This window comes from Mizuhopecten yessoensis, unplaced genomic scaffold (assembly GCF_002113885.1).
Source record: "Mizuhopecten yessoensis strain PY_sf001 unplaced genomic scaffold, ASM211388v2 scaffold8071, whole genome shotgun sequence".
Taxonomy (NCBI): domain Eukaryota; kingdom Metazoa; phylum Mollusca; class Bivalvia; order Pectinida; family Pectinidae; genus Mizuhopecten; species Mizuhopecten yessoensis.
Window position 1 is genome coordinate 267,199 of NW_018407364.1, and position 23,879 is coordinate 291,077.

Genomic DNA, 23,879 nt, shown 5'->3' on the forward strand with positions numbered 1-23,879 from the left:
AAATTTCATGTACTGCGGTTATTATTGTCCGAGAACTGTTGTGAAATTTCATGTACTGCGGTTATTATTGTCCGAGAACTGTTGTGAAATTTCATGTACTGCGGTTATTATTGTCCGAGAACTGTTGTGAAATTTCATGTATAGTATTGTGGTTATTTATATTGTCCGAGAACTGTTGTGAAATTTCATGTATTGCGGTTATTATTGTCCGAGATCTGATGTGAAATTTGATGTACTGCAGTTACTATTGTCCGAAAATTGTTGTGAAATTTCATGTACCGATTTTATTGTCCGAGAAAAATGTTTTACTCACATTGATCATGTCTTGCTCCGTCATGTTTTCTTTAGCTGTTGTTTCCTGGTCTAGAACAAATTGCTGAAACCTTTTACACAGTGCGCTGTACATGGACATATTACCGTAGTCGTTCCCCTGTAACACAACACAATCTTAGTCACTTTATAATGTTTGTAGTATATTGGTGTAAAAACTACATCTGTTACACTGAAAGCAAAATAAAATTGCATGTAAACGTTTTCTCTTGCTGTGAACCTCATTTTCTTTTACCCACCAAATGTCTGCTCTGTGGTCACTTGAAGCAAACCTTACAGTTGTTTTAAAACTAACTATAAATACAATATTTTTTTGCCTTCATCCTAAAGTCATCATCTTATTAAAGGGCAAAATTGTTGGAAATAGAATCAAAGTAAAGGTTTCACATGTTTATGATATTAAATAACGTTAAAATACGCAAACACATATTGTGAAATCAGGTATTTCCTGGAGCCCTAGGTACATGAATTTATGGATAACGAGTACCTGCTTCAATAGAGAATTTATTTACATTAAACTTGTAATTACTTTGTGGACCTATGGTTTCATGAATGAAGAGTACCCAAAAAATCAACAAATTTATTAACCCCACAAAAATTAGTGATTTCACAGTATACTGAAGCACTATGGTGTCAAGCCTCTGTGTGTTAACATAGATTTACCCCTGAAAGCATCGTCTACCCAGTGTCTGTATGATTATGTGAGCCTATCTCTGGAAGTGTGATCTATCCAGTTTTGGTATGATCATGTGAGCCTACCTCTGGAAGTGTGATCTTCCCAGTGTCTGTATGATCATGTGAGCCTATCTCTGGAAGTGTGATCTACCCAGTTTTGGTATGATCATGTGAGCCTATCTCTAGAGGTGTGATCTACCCAGTGTCTGTATGATCATGTGAGCCTATCTCTGGAAGTGTGATCTACCCAGTGTTGGTATGATCATGTGAGCCTACCTCTGGAAGTGTGATCTACCCAGTGTCTGTATTATCATGTGAGCCTATCTCTGGAAGTTTGATCTACCGAGTGTCTGTATGATCATGTGAGCCTACCTCTGAAAGTGTGATCTACCCAGTGTCTGTATTATCATGTGAGCCTATCTCTGGAAGTGTGATCTACCCAGTGTCTGTATGATCATGTGAACCTACCTCTGGAAGTGTGATCTACCCAGTGTCTGTATTATTATGTGAACCTACCTCTGGAAGTGTGATCTACCCAGTGTAAGTATGATCATGTGAACCTACCTCTGGAAGTGTGATCTACCCAGTGTAAGTATGATCATGTGAACCTTCCTCTGGAAGTGTGATCTACCCAGTGTCTGTATTATTATGTGAACCTACCTCTGGAAGTGTGATCTACCCAGTGTAAGTATGATCATGTGAACCTTCCTCTGGAAGTTTGATCTACCCAGTGGCTGCATTCATGACCTCTGTATAAACATGATAACTTATCCCTTAAAGGGTCAACTAATGGTGTCAAGCCCCTGTGTGGATGTTATAACCTACACATGGAAACAATGAACTCCCCAGTATCAAACATTTCCATGATCATGTGACCCACCCCTGAAAGTGTCAAAGCTCCTTAGTGAAGCTTCTATGTTTGTGTGAACCTTCTCTTGGAAATATCAACTCCCCGGTGACAGTCTCTGTATGAACAAGATTTGAACATGATTAACTACCTCTGGCAGTGTGAATTCACCAGTGTCAAGCCTAGATCAAACTCTCGGTGTCAAGCTTCTGTATGAACATGATTAATTACCCCTGGAAGCGTGAATTCACCAGTGTCAAGTCTCTGTTCGATAATGTGAACATATTCTTGGAAGATTGAACTGAAGTTGTCAAGCTTATGTACGACCATGATTACTTACCCCTGGAAGCGTGAATTCACCTGTGTCAAGCCTCTGTATGACAATCATCTCTAGCACACGTTTGCCCTCTATGATGATGTAGTCACGTTCAGGTGCTACTGTACCGTTAAGTTTGTACTTCTCCTTCCAACGTGAGAGCACCACCAGCACGCTGTGATTAGGTCCCCAGCGCCACAGCTTGCCCCGTCCCCTGATACCAGTCCTGCCCATGGGGTTTCTACAAAGTTTGCACGATACAGAAATCAGCCTGATGGCATGAGAGAAGTTAAAATGTCTTAATCAATCAGAGGCTTGTGTGGTTTATAACACTTGGTCAGTGTACCAAGAGGAAAAATGAGCCAGGTTTCTGGTGTGAACAAACACAAGGTAAAACACTTGCTCATTACCATTAGAGTGCTTAAAATGTGAGAAAGTCCTGGAAGCATTTTTTTTCATAATTTAACTCATGATCATTCACCCCTGAAATTTCATAATGAGCTATTCCAACCTTTGGATTGGAAGGGTTCAAATGTGTGTTTAGGGGGGAATGAGTTAAGGAATAACCAGGATTATTTTGTTATAGAGTATATACCGAAAAAAACTATGCGAAGCATTTTATGCACTAAAGTGCACATATATTTGTTTTTTTGTATATTTTTTTGTACAGTATAACCCCGACAATAATTTTGGTTTTCCCTTATGATTTAATTGTAAAATTAAGACAACACTTCTTGATTCACAGTTAGTAAATATGTTTATCTAATTCTGATAAAAACAAAATAATTTTGCCCTAAACACAACATTGAGCGGTTATTTCATCGCCAAGCAACTCCAACTAATCAAGTTAGATTTACAAATACTGCGCCAAACATTACGCTTCACAACGTCATCACATTTTGCGCAGTCTGTTTTATAAGGATATATAATATAACCTGGAAAAGTCGACCATTTGGGGAATACTCAATAGCCAAAATTAAATGATATAATGATATCAAATAATTATTCGTACAAAAACTCTTGAGCTACACAGTAAATAGTCTTTTTCATATTTTTGTCGTGTAAAAAAAATAAAAAAATGTCAAGACAAACAAAAAAGATGTGTGGAAATTAAGAATGTGTGACTGAAAAATAATGTGTTATGTTTAATGTACTATTGAAAAACTATTTAAAAAAATCCTTTTTCTTTTATTTTTTGGGTCGTGTATCGGTAACTGTGGTTACAGTATTCTAAATAAAATCTATATTTCACCTAATATTAATTTCACACTTCATATGCAATTACTCAATATAGTACGTTAAGTATCTAACATCATTGTGATGATAAAATCTGGTATACAGTTTGCCCTTTAGATTGTGATGTCACATACATTTGTATATATACATATCACAGTTTTCAAGATGGCAATGTTAAAAATTTGAATATAGTAAAAAAAAATACATTTCAATGTTCATTTCATTCAGACAATTTCTTTGTTTAGTGATAAAAAGGATTTGGAAATTGTTGCAAATTTTTAAATAAGATTGATGAACTTGTCCCATTTTTTCTTCTGAGTTTGGCAAAGCTAGAATGACAATAAATCTTATCCCAAAGTTTCCTTTTTAGCTAAGCATTTCTAGATTGGTTTCATCAACATTAAATGAAATTTAAAGTCGGAAAAAGTATTTATAATTTGATCACATACAGAGGTAGGTTGGTCTTGTCGATGCTGTAGCGACACGCCGTGCTATTCTGAGTTATCCAGGAGGCCCTGTTTATTTCCACTAAGGCATTGTTGATCTTCAGTGTAGCGGACACATTCCACATTGGACAGTACAGGGCACTGGGCTGGTGCTGGGTGCGGATGTCCTCACGACTCAGTAATTTCTCCTCTACTGTCCGGCTGATCCTGTATACACAAACAGGGGTAGTGTAACACTACATACAGTAAAACTTCGATATAACGCCCCTTGTTTCATTTGCCACCCTCTTTTCTGCCATCATATTTCATACAGTTAAACATTGGTATAATGTCCCTGGTTTATTTTGCCACCTCGTTTATCGCCTTTACAAGTTGATGTCCCTTTTTCTTAAGAATTCTTTTGTTTCCCTCAATTTATCGCCAAACCCCTTTATAACGCCAAATTGTCTCATGAAAAATGGTGTCAGTATAATAAGGTCTTAATAACTGTACACATAATATCCCCAAAATAATGTGTATATTTTAGGTTGCCTACTAAATGACTCTAGAAAGTGCAAACTCCAGGAAGTCAAGTGCAAACTAACACCTCTCATATACACAAGGATTGGGCGGATTGGTCAAGTGATTAACACTACAGGGTTCGATCCCCTAAGTCGTCATAGGCATGGATTTTCAGAGAAAGTGTTTTTCTCCTGCCCACACAACTCCAACAACCCAGGTGGAGTATAAAATGGTCTGGGGTGGATGTTGCGGTATCTGTGCTGTAGCATTCAAGTGAGGTGTCACTATAAATGATGCCGTTTGAAGCACGGTCCCACTACAAACAGAACCCATTACATCTCCAGCACACACACTGGCATACACACAAAGGGAGACACTAGCTAGGTGGCATAGGACTAGTAGTTGGCGCCTGATAATGTAGCTCCTGCGAATTCCTCAAAATTGTATTGATTAATGTATATATGCTAATTGTATAATCTATGTACTATAAAGCACTTTAGAGTGGCTTATGTTAGCTAGATATAGGGCGCTATATCAAATGTTGTATATTATTATTATTATTAAGGATCATTCTGTCGAAAGCGTCAAAACAATCATTTTTTTTTTATTATAAATTGCAATGAGAAATAATTCTTTTTATTGATTTATATTTTCAGAAAGTAATTCAACAATAATTTTGAATGCTTTTACAAGTGACTTTAGCCGGAGATCAGGTATAGACCTGAAAAAAGTCCAATCACAGATGGACTTAAAAGAGGCTGAGAGCAGGCTATACATATAGAGCTTATGTGTATGAATGGAAAATTGTCATGATACCTTTAGTTAAAATGTAAATTTTTAATGACACCTTCATAATATACACATTCTTGCAAAACCAAATTTTCAGTTTGGTTTGTTTTGTTTGGTTGTGTTTTACATCCCATCAACAGCTACGGTCATTTGAGGACGTGCCAGGTCTTGATGATGGAGAAAGCCAGGTACCGACCGTAGGTCAATGGTTTTTAGAACTCCGTAGAAAAGCCATTGACCTACGGTCAGTACCTGACGACTGCCCCACAAGCCTGTGACCCAGTGGTGGAGGGCTAGTGGTAGCAGAATGTCAGACGCCTTAACCACTTAGCCACTGCGGCCCCTCACACAAACTTTTCAGAGGCTACCTTTCGTTGGTTCACAGGCTCCACAAACTCACCAAAACGACGGATTAACTTACTGTAAGAAGTCAGGGTCCACAAGGGGTTGAATGGCCTCCACAAATTCCTCTAGAGGACCGGTGTATACCACAGGGTCGTATCCTAGATACGGCACCTACAAAACCACAACAGTGTTATCGCAGGTGTTGATTGAAAATACATATGACACTGATTTCAGTATACCATAATTGATATCTTTGATTACAGCCAGGTGTTCAATTACATCATTCAAATCATTGCGCACAATGCCAGTGGGAAGGAATCTATAGCATGTTCAGCACGGACTACACACGTCTATGTTCTAGTCACTGTTGTCTCCCTACTTCACTCTGACTCAACCTCTTGATTGTAACACACAGAAATGTAGAGAGATCCAGTTCTTCTTTCCTTACTCTGATCTGAAGGTTCTCGGTAAGTATTTAAGTGTGTAAGTAAGTATGAAATGATCTAATTTTAAACATGATAATCATTCTTCATACTTTACCGTCAGTATCCGCTATTTCATTGTGTGAGCAAGTGTGGGTTATTTTGTATGTGTAGTTATTTGTAGTTAGGTTTTTTGTCCATAGCAGAGAACAGATATAACATTTAACTGGAACAACAGCGTTCATTGTGAGAACCGACGCTGTATGCAGCTATTGATATCTGTCATTAAAACATAACCATGACTCTTCTCTCAAAAGGACTGAATAATTATTGTTAGATTTTTCAGGATGTCTTTAAAGTAGTCTCGTTTCCTTTTTCATAAAAAACATTTCTGCTAAAGAGATAAGCAGGGAACTTATCCTTGTGTTTACCATTCACAATATTTTATTTCTCAACATTTTTCAGCAACATCACTGGGAAAAAATTCCAAATATTCTAACTCCTAAAAAAGGCCAACAACCTATAATTCCCTTTATGTAAATTCAAAGGAAATAACATATTATTTCAAAGTCAATGGGGCCTGAACGTTTATGCGGAACAACTGGTTTGTCTGTTGTTAAATATAACATTTTGGGTATTAATACTAGTGGACCTGCAAATGTTTATACAGGCCTTGTAAGGCTCTCCTCTAAAGGCTCGCCTGGAAGTAGCGTCAGATTACTGGGTCCGGCCTTATTTCATACACAAACAACGCTGGTCCAACTTGTTTAACCGTTTGGATCGCGATCAACGAAAGCGGGTCTGATCTGACGACATTGGTTGTTAGCTCTTGACTTACCTCCCATGACACATGTTTGTCGAAGACTGGAAAGCGTTGTGTTATTGTGCCTGGGTACGGAGATTGGCGACTTGACACGTGAACCAAAGACCTCTTCATTGCGACATTCAAATTTTTCTGCCCTGTAACGAACAAAAAAAGATTATAAAAACTGTGTTAAATCTGTATATTACTGTGATTTCCTAATCGTGTTAAAAGGTTTACACACAATTTTGTACCGAAATATATGGTTAATATCAGGTACAGATAAAATTTCGTGGCCGATGCACCAATAATATCGAAATCAACAAGTGAGGCATCGATTGAAGGAAATACTAATGGACAGTGTGTAATCCTATAACATTCATTAGTCCCCAATCTCTACTATAACTATGGACTAATGTTGGGGTGAACAGGTGGTTATATAGACTACACCTCGGTCAATATCTCTGTCTCTGGTCCCTATATTATTCAATTATAGCCTTTGGCTGAGGTCGACACCTGGATTTATCGACCTGAGAAAAGATATATTGACCGAGGATGCAGTTTTATCATTTTACAAGACAGTAATGTAAGCGATCTGTAAAAAAAACCACGACAAAAAAGCTTCAGAAGTGGGACGGTGCATTGTTTGGAGACACGTCATAATTTAATTTTACAAACATCCAGTCCTTCAACAAAAATCACGGGCTCCAAGTCAATATCGGTTTTTATCGGTGGACACGTGATGCACTCCTGGCGAATCACTCGTTGGGAATAATATGAAAAAATATTAATACCCCATATTTGCCAAAATAAAAAGTCTTCATTGTTATATAGGATTCTAAACAACGTTTTAATCACTAAACAACATGGAACGTATGAAACTTTTATGGAAGAAAGTACTGCATTTGGTAGAAAGCATTATGATGTTACCATTGAAATGATGTCATAAAGTGAATATTGACCTCCTGTTTCTAAAAATAGTAAAACCAAGTTAATATCACAAATCACAGACGTCCAAGCAATGTTTATCCAACCTATGAGGTTGAAGGTTGAGGAAAAAATGTGTGTTATCTAATATTTAATGTTATCTGACAAGTGGACAAATCAATGTACACACATACTGCCCCTCACACATTTAATATCTATCATGTGTATTATGCTGTTTACTTATATTTGCTGCAATGATAAGTTTGCCTTCATTGCAGAGGGCGAAAAAGACAAAAATATAACTGCAGTACTGGTGTACAGTACCTTGTTGTTTGTCTAAAAGATGTTTGATCTGTTCCAGGGCTAGATTACAGGTGGTTACACTCCGCTCCAGACGGGCCATCTGCTCCGTCAACTTCCCATTAAAGTGTTTCTGCTTCTCCATCTGTACCATCACTACGCCAATGCTGTGGACATGATAATCAAACAGGACACATGACACAAGATCTAGAGCTGTCAAATAGTATTGTATTATTTTTTGTTAAAATCTTTTAATAGACATTGTTTCTGTCATTCAGTGGAAAGGGCGGCCATCTTGAATTTTGAAACGGCAAGAAATCTAACAATTATTCAATACTAAAAGATGAGATTTATTTCACAACAATTATTAAACAATTTTTTTTCAACTCATCCTAATAACTCTTGTTGGCCCAGATGAAAGGGTGCAGGGGGTTTTAATGTGAGAGAAAACCAGAGTGCCTGCGTGGTCTGGCAAGTGACCCAATGCCATTTCACGTCCGATCGGGGAGACGAACACAAGCCATCGTGATATCCATTGCACCACCCGACCACCCAAATACTGTAAGACGTTTATTCACACAACCTTTGGTTAGAATTTGTAGGGTAGAACTTGCGCGGAAGTAGTAATTGTCCTTCCTAGCCAATCAGAGGCAAGGTCAACAATTTGTTATCATGAACTAACATGAAAAATAACAACACTTCATCTGGACCATGAGAGAATCTTTTTATTTTAAGTAATTTAAAATTGGCCTAGTTTTACCAGAGAAAAAGCTGAAAATCTCTCGGTTCCTATTTCACCTCCTGGGCTCAAACTTTCCTGTCCCCAGGATGCTAAACCTTTTATTCATATACACACAACAAAATCCAAAAGAAAGTTTTTCCCCGAAATATAGCTTCTAACAATATATCAACATATGCTAATACTGTTAACCGGGAATTATCGCCCAGTCAAACTTTCGATGTTCGCTGGTAAAATCCAAAATCGCCCATTGTTAATTTGGCCCTTCACATTTAATTACTAATATTTATATTATGTTGTTTACTAATGTTTGCTGTAATGATAAATTCAGAGGGCGAAAAAACGGCAGCGAAAAATTTTGTGGTATATAATAATAATAAATACTAAAGGGTTTATTTATTCTTGATAACATATTGAGCATGAAGCTCATCTTACATCTTACATATGGTCAAGATACAATGTATGATAAAATGTACAATATTTACAGCTTTAAGAAATATACATGTATAAAATACAGGATAAGGGAGGAAATCCTAAATCATTTCAAGTAAAATTGCTTTGCAGATCTCTTGAATTCTAAAAATGAAGTACAATTTCTAATATGACTTGGTAAAAGATTCCATGTAAGGGGTCCCTGATATCTAAAAGATTTTCTAAAAATGTTTGTCTTATGACATGGCAGGTAAAACACATTAGTAGATGATGATCTTGTAGTTCTATCCTGAACATCAGACATATACGTAAACTCATTCAAATTTTGTGTATATCTTGTACATAAAAACTACTTGATTGTATAAAATTCTTTTGTGAAAAGGTAACCAATTTAGTGTTTTGAACATATCACAGGAAGGTGTGGAAAAATCACATTTTAAAATAATTCTGGCTGCTCTCTTTTGCAGGCATTCTAATTTTTTAATATTATTTTTTGAACTGTTATCCCGAACAGTTGAGCAATAATCTAGATGTGGGTAAACAAAGCAGTTAAAAAATGTCATACAAGATGACTGGCTCAAGTATACAGTAGTACTGATGTCTAGATATTGACTAAAAGTCCAAAATAGAAAAACAGCATATTTCTTATGGTGAAAAAAATGTTTACATGTACATTTACCATCATCAAGTTAAGCTTTAAATGACTGCCACGTGTACATATGTATTTTGTTCACTGTCTTTGATCATCATCAACCACACCTACTTTTTGCTCTGGGTTTTCGGTCGTTCCCGGTCAGCTTTCTCCTGTTCCTCCATATCCATCAGGTCCTTTATACTACTCCTCCAGTAGTTATAATCCTCCGTCCTCCTCACCTTCAGCACCCTCAACTTAGAACAGTCCTAAAACACATCATCAGGGCCCCGTATCATGAAACTTCTAAATTCTTAAACAATTTGAACATGAATAGCCTTACTTGGAAAATTTAATAGAGAATTTGTAATGAACACCACTGTTTCAAGGCAAGGGATGATTTTTTTTAACATAAATTTATTAATTAATATCTAATATTTTAATTAGTATTCAGGAAATACAAACTATATAATATATGTTATTTTGAGAGGTGGGACCATTCTGAAAGTCAAGTTTGACTATTCTGGGCCCAGGACTATTTACCCTTTAGGATATCCTGTAAGTAGAAAAATTACATATTATGTCATAATTTTGCTCTCTTTTTTTTAATTTAACAAATACTCAAATTAATATACAATACAGTAAACATGCATATGACATAAAACAAACATATGGACACATGTATTCATACATTATCATACAAATATCAATACAAATATCAGAAAGGAAACATAGGATTGTTTAAAATTTGTATTTTAGTTTCTCTGTGAGTTGTCAGTGGGGGCTATATCAATATTTTACAGTTACTTAACCCTTTCACCCCTGCAGACCATAATGGACTCCTCCTAACCAATGCACAGTAGAGTCTACTGAAGTTACACAGGGGCGAAAGGGTTAATAAAACAAGTATATGTATAAATAAATAAGTCACTTATGGCAAATTGGTCCCAGGATTGAGAGTTATCAAAAAGGTTTTGCCAATTGGCCCATTCTCTTTTGAAATTTGTTTTTCCTAGGTATCTTTCTCTCTTCATTATAATGCAGTGCAGGTGGATCTGGACACCAATGTTATTGTGACCTAAACTTAGATTACATACGTCCCTGTACCTGATGCTGTACATGTGGGTACCTATATTATTTAGATATATGTAATTGTGACCTAAACTTAGATTACATACGTCCCTGTACCTGACGCTGTACATGTGGATACCTATTTTATTTAGATATATGTAAATGATAATGTAAATGATAAATTGGCTACGTCACAATGTCCATTGTAACTGTTACCATTCAATCATGTATGTTGGTTATGCTGCACAATGGCATGTATATATGCTTATTGTTTAATAAAGATGTATGTATGTTTCTGTGTATTTTTTAGGGCAATAAAGCAAAGCTTATTCCTGAGGCACCTTGTACTATAGATTTTGTTAAGATAATCATATATCATCCACTTCTGTTTATTATGTTTACAGTATTTTTGAACCAATTTTTACCACCAAATGTTTCTGTACCTTTTCTGTGCGTCCTTTCTTCTTTTTACAAGTACATCGACAACAGCCGTGCGGCCTACGACAACAGAGTGAGCAGCAGCGATGAAAACAGTGGTAAAAGCCTACAGCCATCATACATAGGTAGCTAATGAAACTGAGGGGAGGGGGAAGGCGAAGCCGCTCCTCAAAGTCCACAATCAGGCTGTATTTCTGAAACTTCCAAATCTCCTCGGACTCGCCCCTCACTTTTGCTGTGGTCGCACTGCAAATAGATAAAAAGGATTAACATTAAAACACATACTGTAAATGACTTGATTCTTATGGAATCATATTTTCATGATTTTGATTTGAACAAATTTTTTTCAGGAAAACTTTTCTTTCAATTTATGACCTGAATCAACTATTGATAAAATTAATTCAATTGCAGACATGTATCATTTCTTCAAACATCTGAATAAATGTTTTCAAGATATTTAACTTAGAATATACTTTCTTTCAAAGTTTACATAAAATGAACATCATGTATAATGCAAGTTATTGACAATAACAGTTACTACACTTTCTAATATATATCACATTTTCTAATTCTAATGACAGATTAAAGGATATCTTCAGATCGAGAGTCTACATGGAAATACACCATTATAACTGTCTTCATCTATATCATATATCTACATGTATACAGTATACACCACCATTGATAGAACATACGCCTGTATATATAGTAGGATAGGACCTGAACAGAATTTACACCTGTACACCTGTAGGGAGTACACTTACCTAAACAGAATTTACGCCTGTACACTTGTAGGGAGTACACTTACCTAAACAGAACGTATACCTATATAGTAGGATAGGACCTGAACAGAATTTACACCTGTACACCTGTAGGGAGTACACTAACCTAAACAGAATTTACACCTGTACACCTGTAGGGAGTACACTTACCTAAACAGAATTTACACCTGTAGACCTGTAGGGAGTACATTTACCTAAACAGAACGTATACCTATACACCTGTAGATAGTGCACTTACCTAAACAGAATTTACACCTGTAGACCTGTAGGGAGTACACTTACCTAAACAGAATTTACACCTGTACACTTGTAGGGAGTACACTTACCTAAACAGAATTTACACCTGTACACTTGTAGGGAGTACACTTACCTAAACAGAATTTACACCTGTACACTTGTAGGGAGTACACTTACCTAAACAGAATTTACACCTGTACACTTGTAGGGAGTACACTTACCTAAACAGAATTTACACCTGTACACTTGTAGGGAGTACACTTACCTAAACAGAATTTACACCTGTACACTTGTAGGGAGTACACTTACCTAAACAGAATTTACACCTGTACACTTGTAGGGAGTACACTTACCTAAACAGAATTTACACCTGTACACTTGTAGGGAGTACACTTACCTAAACAGAATTTACACCTGTACACTTGTAGGGAGTACACTTACCTAAACAGAATTTACACCTGTACACTTGTAGGGAGTACACTTACCTAAACAGAATTTACACCTGTACACTTGTAGGGAGTACACTTACCTAAACAGAATTTACACCTGTACACTTGTAGGGAGTACACTTACCTAAACAGAATTTACACCTGTACACTTGTAGGGAGTACACTTACCTAAACAGAATTTACACCTGTACACTTGTAGGGAGTACACTTACCTAAACAGAATTTACACCTGTACACTTGTAGGGAGTACACTTACCTAAACAGAATTTACACCTGTACACTTGTAGGGAGTACACTTACCTAAACAGAATTTACACCTGTACACTTGTAGGGAGTACACTTACCTAAACAGAATTTACACCTGTACACTTGTAGGGAGTACACTTACCTAAACAGAATTTACACCTGTACACTTGTAGGGAGTACACTTACCTAAACAGAATTTACACCTGTACACTTGTAGGGAGTACACTTACCTAAACAGAATTTACACCTGTACACTTGTAGGGAGTACACTTACCTAAACAGAATTTACACCTGTACACTTGTAGGGAGTACACTTACCTAAACAGAATTTACACCTGTACACTTGTAGGGAGTACACTTACCTAAACAGAATTTACACCTGTACACTTGTAGGGAGTACACTTACCTAAACAGAATTTACACCTGTACACTTGTAGGGAGTACACTTACCTAAACAGAATTTACACCTGTACACTTGTAGGGAGTACACTTACCTAAACAGAATTTACACCTGTACACTTGTAGGGAGTACACTTACCTAAACAGAATTTACACCTGTACACTTGTAGGGAGTACACTTACCTAAACAGAATTTACACCTGTACACTTGTAGGGAGTACACTTACCTAAACAGAATTTACACCTGTACACTTGTAGGGAGTACACTTACCTAAACAGAATTTACACCTGTACACTTGTAGGGAGTACACTTACCTAAACAGAATTTACACCTGTACACTTGTAGGGAGTACACTTACCTAAACAGAATTTACACCTGTACACTTGTAGGGAGTACACTTACCTAAACAGAATTTACACCTGTACACTTGTAGGGAGTACACTTACCTAAACAGAATTTACACCTGTACACTTGTAGGGAGTACACTTACCTAAACAGAATTTACACCTGTACACCTGTAGGGAGTACACTTACCTAAACAGAATTTACACCTGTACACTTGTAGGGAGTACACTTACCTAAACAGAATTTACACCTGTACACCTGTAGGGAGTACACTTACCTAAACAGAATTTACACCTATACCCCTGTAGGGAGTGCACTTACCTAAACAGAATTTACACCTGTAGACCTGTAGGGAGTACACTTACCTAAACAGAACTTACACCTGTACACTGTACACCTGTAGGGAGTACACTTACCTAAACAGAACTTACACCTGTACACCTTTAGGGAGTACACTTACCTAAACAGAACTTACACCTGTACACCTATAGGGAGACCATTTACCTGAACAGAACTTACACCTGTACACCTTTAGGGAGTACACTTACCTGAACAGAACTTATACCTGTATACCTGTACACCTGTAGGGAGTATACTTACCTGAACAGAACTTACACCTGTACACCTGTACACCTGTAGGGAGTACACTTACCTGAACAGAACTTACATCTGTACACCTGTACACCTGTAGGGAGTACACTTACCTGAACAGAACGTATACCTGTATACCTGTACACCTGTAGGGAGTACACTTTCCTGAACAGAACTTATACCTGTATACCTGTACACCTGTAGGGTGTATACTTACCTGAACAGAACTTACCCCTGTACACCTGTACACCTGTAGGGAGAACACTTACCTGAACAGAGCTTACACCTGTACACCTGTGCACCTGTAGGGAGTACACTTACCTGAACAGAACTTATCCCTGTATACCTGTACACCTGTAGGGAGTACACTTACCTGAACAGATCTTACCCCTGTACACCTGTACACCTGTAGGGAGTACACTTACCTGAACAGAGCGTACAGAAGCGTAATCATGACCAGCTTAGTGATGACGAGGTACTGCATGACGACCAGGTAACCACCCATGCTGCTATACGGACAGGTGTCCAGTGATGTCACATCATCCCGTGTTGTACTACCTGTAGAGGTATCATTCTATAATTAGGTTCTATTTCCTTTATTCCCTATTTTCGCAGCCTAGGAAATCCACAAGATAGTCAGTGAAATATTTGTCACCACTGATTATTCTTCCATGTATTTTTACATACATAAATCCACAAAAAAAGTAATCCTGCGAATTATAATTTTAGCGTAAATCCTTAAAATATTGAACCAAACAAATATATAGGCCTGACAATACATAATGTCATACACAAAAGAACGCTACAACCAGATTGTATCACTAGCAAAGCAGATGATAGGACAGGAGTGGATACTCATGAAGATTCCTAATACAATACGTTGTTGATGACATCTTATTACAGTGTAAAGTACTGTATACTGCGAAATGTTTGCCCGCCACTCGTAGAATACGTTTTCTACAGTAATATTTCTGCTCTTCACATGTAATTACTATGTATAGTATGTTGTTAACTCATCTTCACTGTCGCGATATTTCGCCTTCATGACAGTGGGCGAAAAAGGCGAAAATTATACTGCGGCAAAAATGTTCCCTTATACAGTATTACATCATAACTTATGTCAGCTACATTGTTATGCTGATTGACTGTAGCTTCAAAATTAAATTCTTTTCCTGAAGAGCTGTGACACGGTGAAAGACCTTGGGAATTAACCATCTTGTGGTCTTTAAAATATTCCCCATATTCTATTTAGGAATTGTGCTTCTCAACGACCTAGGGGTGAAGTGTAGAAAATTTATATCAAAAGTGTAACCCTTTGATTGTGAAGATGGTTGTTAAGCACTTCAAGTTTACTGGACAGGTTCATTATCTGTACTTACTTGCGTTTTTAGAGAAAATATCAGGAGAAATGGCTAAAAAATAATATATATAAAAGAATTAAACACAAGTGAAAAATGTGTAAAATCAACAAACAAATTCATTTTAACTGCCCATCTGGTATTAAACAATGTACAATTTGTATTAATAATAAGTAATGTGACAACAACTGAATACCCTCTAGGTTTCATGTTTGTATCAAAAGAACAGTATTTCCAACATTCAAAGCAATGCAAAAGTTGAGCACCACTTTTGTTCTTGATTTAATCATTCTTCTGGTTACTGCTGTTGTTATGTATTAATTATGTAAACATTATCTTAACCTCATCCGAAACAAAGAGGTAGTAAGACTGTGTAGTGTCCCATCTTCTAGTCTACTACTTATTTGAAAAAACTTTGCCTTCATAACCAGGAGTCCTAGAGTCATGAGATTTGGTATGCATAGCAATAATTGCTTGTGTGAGTGACAAATGACATTGACCCACTATCAAGGTTAAAGTTAAAAATCTTTTTTTTCAAAAAAAAATACTATAACACCATCTTCCTTACAAAATTTATTTGCAGAACATTAACCAATGGGAAACAAAAACGATTCTCACTTACCTCTACAGTGAGTCAGGGAGGTGTTTTTGTACTGGTCTGAACACGAGTCGTTTCCTAGGTAATACAAACAGGTAGTCCAAATCAACATAAGTTACGGACCGACGGTAAACAAATTAAAACAAAATCTATGTATCTGTACAATGATGATAAACAGTCCTGTGTGTGGTCAACGGTCACATGGCCAGTTCTTATTAAAACAAAAGTGTTTAATATGCTCTATGATTATAAGACGTCTGAATTGAAGTTATTTCAGGCCTAAATACACTTAAAACAGCTCTCACATCTAAGGCCACCTGTCTTACGGTAACAGGAAATACTGGTGTATATCTATCAATATTGTTTAGAATCTGTTTGGTAACTACATTGTATTTTCCAAAATTTTGATAAATATATATTTTTTTTTTTTTACCTTCAAGGTCATCAATTTGGGTGAGAAACATTGTAAAGAAAGCCCTTGTTAGTGCCTTCTTGATCCCATGCAGCGTGAATGGGTAGTTCGGGTAGAGTACAGCATGGATTGTTACACCGCCGGACACCATGATGATCAGGAACATCCTCATCCACGTCACGAAGTCTTTCTTTATCTGCGGCACACCAAACATAAGTCCTGGTCACAAATTACAAACGCACCATATCGTTCAGTAAGCCCTGGGGGCCAACACATAATTACTCAGTAGGGTGATGTGCCTATGGTAACATCTGGTTTGTACAGAAACTTGCTACAAGTCTTGCGATACGTATCGTATTGTAACCCGTGTAACGTGATACATATCGTATTCTCACAAACCTTGCAATACACAGCACTAAGCTGAATACTCTAATCTGCTGTTGGGTCATATGACACAACTAATCATAGTATACTACATCCTGGACACTTCAGGGGTTATCTTCTATTTCGCTCTCTGCACCCCTGGAATATGTCATAGTAAAATCGAAGGCTTAGTGTGAACCACCTTGTGTATGAGACAAGAAGACTAGTTTGATCCTTTGATGTACATCAAAAAAATATTGTGGTCACGTAACGGTAAAAATTGACTGACTTTGAAGTCGGTTGTCTCTCCTTTGTAATCTTCAAAGGACAGGTATCAGCCTAGCGATAGGTCAGGTTTGTTTTACCCGAGTCAAATAAAATAGCTAGCTGCAAGCCTTCAATTTTGCTATGAAATACTCCAGGGTCGCAGAGAGCGAAAGTGAGCGTAACCCTTGGAGCATCAAGGATGAGTGTACTAGGATGTAATATTTTAGTTACATCAGTCAAGTCAAAATTTGTACGTTTGAATCTTGAAAATGATTAAAGACACAAACAGACCAACCCTTTGGAAGTGCAAAACTTGATCTTTTAAAATAGGCGGTCTCTTAAAAAGGGTGGTTGCATAAACAGGTTTGACTGTATTAACCACATAACATTAACTCAGTGTAAAACCACATAACATTAAGGATACCTGTACCGCCAAAAACTATAACTACGCATTGCAAATGTTTTTTAAGGCTTGACTAGAGCTTTGATAAACATTTCTGAAAAAAAAGGAAACATACTTTGTGGGACGTTTATGAGAATTAATGAAGATGAAATAAGCAAAAAACAATCAACAACAGTGTTCGGAGTGTAAAAAAACAGCAGGGTAGACCGGGATTTAAACATTTGACATGCTATCGCTCTAACAGACTGACTATTTAGTCAACAAAAGTGCTGTGGTTCAACAGTGCTACAGTTATAATAGCCAAACGGAAATTAAGGGGAGGTTACTGTGTATAGAAAAACAACAACTTGCTGTGGGATGGGGATCCTTAAGGGGAGGTTACTGTGTATAGAAAAACAACATCTTGCTGTGGGATAGGGATCCTCAAGGGGAGGTTACTGTGTATAGAAAAACAACATCTTGCGGTGGGATGGGGATCCTTAAGGGGAGGTTACTGTGTATAGAAAAACAACATCTTGTTGTGAGATGGGGATCCTTAAGGGGAGGTTTCTGTATATAGAAAAACAACATCTTGTTGTGGGATGGGGATCCTTAAGGGGAAGTTTCTGTATATAGAAAAACAACATCTTACTGTCAGATTGGGATCCTTAAGGGGAAGTTTCTGTATATAGAAAAACACATCTTGCTGTGGGACAGGGATCCTTAAGGGGAAGTTTCTGTATATAGAACAAGGTTACCGCGAGCGGTATATAATACGCCCGTCACACATTGAATGAGCAGTTGTTTGTATGGTTGAAGTATATGAAGTATTTGTGAGTAATTGATATTGAAAGAGAAATCATTCAACATAACTGGTGGATCCATGAGTGCAATTCAACATCATGGAACACATGCATCGCATTAATGAAACCAAGGGGAATAACTCCAATAATTACGGTCGGATAATGGCGGTTATCGAACTTGTCCGATGTTTCATGGTAATTAACCTTGTTGTGAAGTTTGAAGTTAATCTGTTAATAATTACTCGGGATATCGAGCGGACACTGTTTCGGCAAGTCCATAAAGGGGCATAACTCCACAAATTATGGTCGGATAATGGCGGTTATCGAACTTGTCCGATGTTTCATGGTAATTAACCTTGTTGTGAAGTTTGAAGTTAATCTGTTAATAATTACTCGGGATATCGAGCGGACACTGTTTCGGCAAGTCCATAATGGAGCATAACTCCACAAATTATGGTCGGATAATGGCGGTTATCGAACTTGTCCGAGGTTTCATGGTAATTAACCTTGTTGTGAAGTTTGAAGTTAATCTGTTAATAATTACTCGGGATATCGAGCGGACACTGTTTCGGCAAGTCCATAATGGGGCATACCTCCACAAATTATGGTCGGATAATGGCGGTTATCGAACTTGTCCGAGGTTTCATGGTAATTAACCTTGTTATGAAGTTTGAAGTTAATCCGTTAACAATCACTTGAGATATCGAGCGGACACTGTTTCGGCAAGTCCATAAAGGGGCATAACTCCACAAATTATGGGTGGATAATGGCGGTTATCGAACTTGTCCGAGCTTTCATGGTAATTAACCTTGTTGTGAAGTTTGAAGTTAATCTGTTAATAATTACTTGAGATATCGAGCGGACATCGTTCGCATGCTCGCCCGCCCACCCGCCCGCCCGCTCATGTGATATAACATAATACGTCCCCGTCTTCGACAGGCGTATAAAAACAACATCTTGCTGTGGGATGGGGATCCTTAAGATGAACAGGACAATCATGCATTATAACTTTAAAACATAAATCGTACTCATTAAACAACAAACATGTTTAAATTCTAAACAATCAGACATTACCAATGATATCACACAAGTTCCAAGAGCTAGCAATAAGGTTGTTTCTCCCTGCCTGTAGCTATCTGACTACGTAAAAAGTGCTGCCATGACCATATAAAACAAAATTCAGAATTATTACATGATTGGGACTGTAATAGGAAGAGTGTGATTGAACCAGTGAAACCCCAGCTTCCCAATCAGCTACTCTATCTATAAATCTCCCTGGTAATTCCATCTAGCTTAAAGCTAGCAGATGACCATGATCAAATATATAATAAAAACCTACCACAGTATTATCAAACAATGAATTTAAGTTAAAATATTCTATTTTTAATGCATTCCGCTGCTACATAAACTAGCAAAAGCCTATAAAACACACATTAAGTAGTTCAATATTGACTGTAGCAAATGCAAAATTAAAATATCAGTCATAGCATTAAAACACAAAAACACTTAGGTTAAAACAAGCTCTATTGGCACAAAAAGCAATTTCACAATTCCAGTAAGAGACCGGATGATTTTGAATGGTTTAATGAAAATGCTGATCCAGTATATTCTGGTAAAGCCTTTCAAATGATGCAGTTAAATATAGCTACTTGTACCATACCTGACACTGGTAATTCAAACGTCTAAAAGTCTAGTTTATCTAAACAAATAAGACGAGGCTGTCTTGTTAATAAAATCTTGAAGCAACTTACTAATGCTCACTACTGTTTATTGCGGCTTCAAGAATAATTTCCTTTTCGTAAAATTTAGAACATGCAAAACTGTTTTACTTGACACAGTGATATACCATGAGTCATTGATACATTTCAATGAAACTGAGGTGATACTCTGAATAAGGTTATTTACATGCGCTTACATTTTTTGCAATTTGACCCAAAATTAGAACATTTTATTAACATGGATTCTAATTTCACAATCTAAATAGAACACAGATATGCAACACTTTGCATATAAAATGTCAAATAGCCAAATGAATATGCTTTATGACAGCATAATGCGCAAAACAAGTTAAAATATTTTGTTAAAAAAATCATCAACAAAACTTCTATTTTCAAACATCTTGTATTATTCTTGACCACATACTTGCTATTTTAATGAAAACATTACGGTTATGAAGGTTATTATTGAGTCTCATTTTTTATGCTTGTCATATAATTCTTCGGATCATATTTTGCGAACATGTTATTGACCCACGAAATCGCTCCAATATCCCCGCAGAAATATCCGGTAATACGGTATAAGGCAATTATCAAATTAAGATTACTTCCAGACTGTAAACACGGGTAGTATTGACAGGTAAGTACTGACCATTCTGCGGATGTTGATGAGCATCGGACCAAGGACCGGACTGATGGGAAGGAACACCTGTAAGGTCCTGTAGTAGAAGTAGAGTAGGCCGAGACTCATCACAAACTTTGTCGTCATGTAGTCAATGAAGCTCACGAAGTGCGGCACAATCCTCACCAGACAGAAAAGGATCAGAAAGATTCCGATCAGGCCGATCTCCATCTTGGTCCAGAACAGGTTCATCTCCAGGTATTTCTGCAATCATATTCAGAGCTAGTCTGAAACTAAGGTTGTGAACCTCCAGCTGGACTAGTGGTTCTAAACACTTCTAGCCTGATTGACCATTCAAAATTTGATATAACTTATCATGTTGAAAATACCTGGGTTAGTGGAATGAACACAGACCAGTAAAATTGGAAACTACTAACCCGACTGCATGACTAGTGGTTTTGAAAATTAATTTCTAGCGCTGATATCATAAGTGTTAGGGATTGGGAAATTATTTATCAGTTTCGTTAAATTTTTATGGCTTTATGCTTATGACTTTATGCCAGTTAAAACTGGATGAAATCAACGATAAATCTTCAATCGTTCATTCATATTTGAGAATTTCCTTTTGCTCTTTGATAGCATGTATCAAATTTGATCAATTTGGTCTGGGAAGAATCAACTATGTGAAAAAGTTGACACAGGAGTCTTGGGCAATGAATTTACTTCATCATGACATATGCATTCTCAAAGACGCTTCAGATTTCATACTTTCAAACTTCGTCTCTTTAATATCAAACACTCATTAATGATTTTTTTCTTGGCTAAGACAAGGAGTCTGGGGCAATGAACACACTTCATGAATTGTACACTCAAGACACTTCAGATTTCAAACTTTCAAACTTCATCCCTTTAATATTAAACACTCATTTTTTTCTTGGCTAAGACAAGGAGTCTGGGGCAATGAATGTACCTCATGAAATGTAAATTCAAGATGCCGTCTGATTTCAAACTTTCATCCTTCGTACCTTTAATATTAAATATTCACATTTTTCTTGGCTAGGACAATGAGTCTGGGGCAATGAATATACCTCATGAAATGTAAATTCAAGATGCTGTCTGATTTCAAACTTTCAAACTTCGTCCCTTTAATATTAAATATTCACATTTTTCATGGCTAGGACATCGATGAGTCTGGGGCAATGAATATACCTCATGAAATGTAAATTCAATATGCTGTCTGATTTCAAACTTTCAAACTTCGTCCCTTTAATATTAAATATTCACATTTTTCATGGCTAGGACAGTAATGAGTCTGGGGCAAACAATATACCTCATGAAATGTAAATTCAAGATGCTGTCTGATTTCAAACTTTCAAACTTCGTCCCTTCAATATTAAATATTCACCTTTTTCATGGGGAGGACAAAAATGAGTCTGGGGCAATGAATATACCTCATGAAATGTAAATTCAAGATGCTGTCTGATTTCAAACTTTCAAACTTCGTCCCTTTAATATTAAATATTCACATTTTTCTTGGCTAGAACAATGAGTCTTGGGCAATGAATATACCTCATGAAATGTAAATTCAAGATGCTGTCTGATTTCAAACTTTCAAACTTCGTCCCTTTAATATTAAATATTCACATTTTTCATGGCTAGGACAATAATGAGTCTGGGGCAAAGAATATACCTCATGAAATGTAAATTCAAGATGCTGTCTGATTTCAAACTTTCAAACTTCGTCCCTTTAATATTAAATATTCACATTTTTCATGGCTAGGACAATGATGAGTCTGGGGCAATTAATATACCTCATGAAATGTAAATTCAAGACACTGTCACATTTCATATTTTCAAACTTTGTCCCTTTAATATTATATAAACATTCACCTTTTTCTTGGCTAGGACACCACGGACCAACTCAACCCAAATCAACAGTGTCCAGCCAAACACAATGAAATCCATGTGAAGGTTCCCACAGGAGGGAAACATAACAGCCAAACTGAAGATTGTCAGATACAGTATATAGAACAGCTGAAAGAATAAAAAAAAATCACAAATAGACCAAATGAAACATTCAAGAAATATTTGTATTACCCGGTAAATCAATTGAATTTGGTATATATTATGTATATTTCTGTTATTTGACTATTTAAGACTGATCAGGAGGATTTGAATTCAAGAAAGGGACAATATAATATTAGCGAATAGGAAAACAATACAATTTCATAACAAACGGAAAAGTTAAAAACAAATAATTTGAGCAATTTGCTGCATGATATATGACACAGAAATATACTTAAAATCATTCAACCATTCACTGGGAAACCAATAAACATCCACCCACAACTTCACTGACTAAGAATCAATCACAGAATCTGTAGTTGCTTAATCATTCACATGGCTTTTAACCAATCAATACCCTGCAAAGCTGATCAATTGGAACCCCACTAATGCCCCCAGTTAGTGTGTGCAGAATCACCTTATTTGGAGATCTGCCTCTTGTTTCATTATTTATTTTTATACATATATAACAGAAATAAAAGCTTCTAATGACTGACACATTTTCTCTCAAAAGTTGTTTCTTTTTCAGTATAAGAAAAATAATAAACTTTATTTCATTTAGAACAATTACGAAACAAGTTATTTCAACTTATACTAATCGCTCTTGTTGGCCCGAATGCTAACGCGCAGGGGGTATTAATGTGGGTTGAAACTGAAGTACCCGGAGAAAACCCACGTGGTCGGGCAGGTGACCGCATACCTTTTCACGTCCTATCGGGGAATCGAACCCCGGCTGCCTTGGTGAAAGGCAAGTGCACTATCCACTGTGCCACCCGACCACCAAAACTATTTATTGCACTGCTACAATGTAATAGGGAGATAGAAAGGTTTATTTCCCTCAGTGTATCATATTTCCTTTTGGCTTTGCCACCGGGAATCATGCTTTAATTCAGGAAACTAACCCTGTAAATCTGCCTTCTACCTGGGTAATGTAGGTAAAATGTTCAACTACAGATGGTCACCTTTGACATGTTTATCTTCCACCTATTGGTTGTTTA

At 36.8% G+C, this 23,879-nt stretch overlaps 1 protein-coding gene across 2 annotated transcripts in view; it reads right to left on the reverse strand.

Annotated features, from left to right (window-relative positions):
- The window catches only part of LOC110454821 (transient receptor potential cation channel subfamily M member 7-like), a 61,702-nt gene that overhangs the window by 11,360 nt on the left and 26,463 nt on the right, over positions 1-23,879 (reverse strand). For both annotated transcript variants that reach the window (XM_021504540.1, XM_021504539.1), the window contains exons 17-30: positions 22,708-22,851; positions 20,848-21,081; positions 16,687-16,861; positions 16,278-16,331; positions 15,677-15,709; positions 14,723-14,855; positions 11,253-11,493; positions 9,871-10,007; positions 7,961-8,103; positions 6,746-6,867; positions 5,562-5,656; positions 3,854-4,057; positions 2,193-2,409; positions 314-430 (exon numbers count right to left, since the gene is read on the reverse strand). In XM_021504540.1, coding sequence (XP_021360215.1) covers positions 314-430; positions 2,193-2,409; positions 3,854-4,057; positions 5,562-5,656; positions 6,746-6,867; positions 7,961-8,103; positions 9,871-10,007; positions 11,253-11,493; positions 14,723-14,855; positions 15,677-15,709; positions 16,278-16,331; positions 16,687-16,861; positions 20,848-21,081; positions 22,708-22,851 — 2,049 coding nt within the window. The remainder of the gene's footprint in view (positions 1-313; positions 431-2,192; positions 2,410-3,853; positions 4,058-5,561; positions 5,657-6,745; positions 6,868-7,960; positions 8,104-9,870; positions 10,008-11,252; positions 11,494-14,722; positions 14,856-15,676; positions 15,710-16,277; positions 16,332-16,686; positions 16,862-20,847; positions 21,082-22,707; positions 22,852-23,879) is intronic.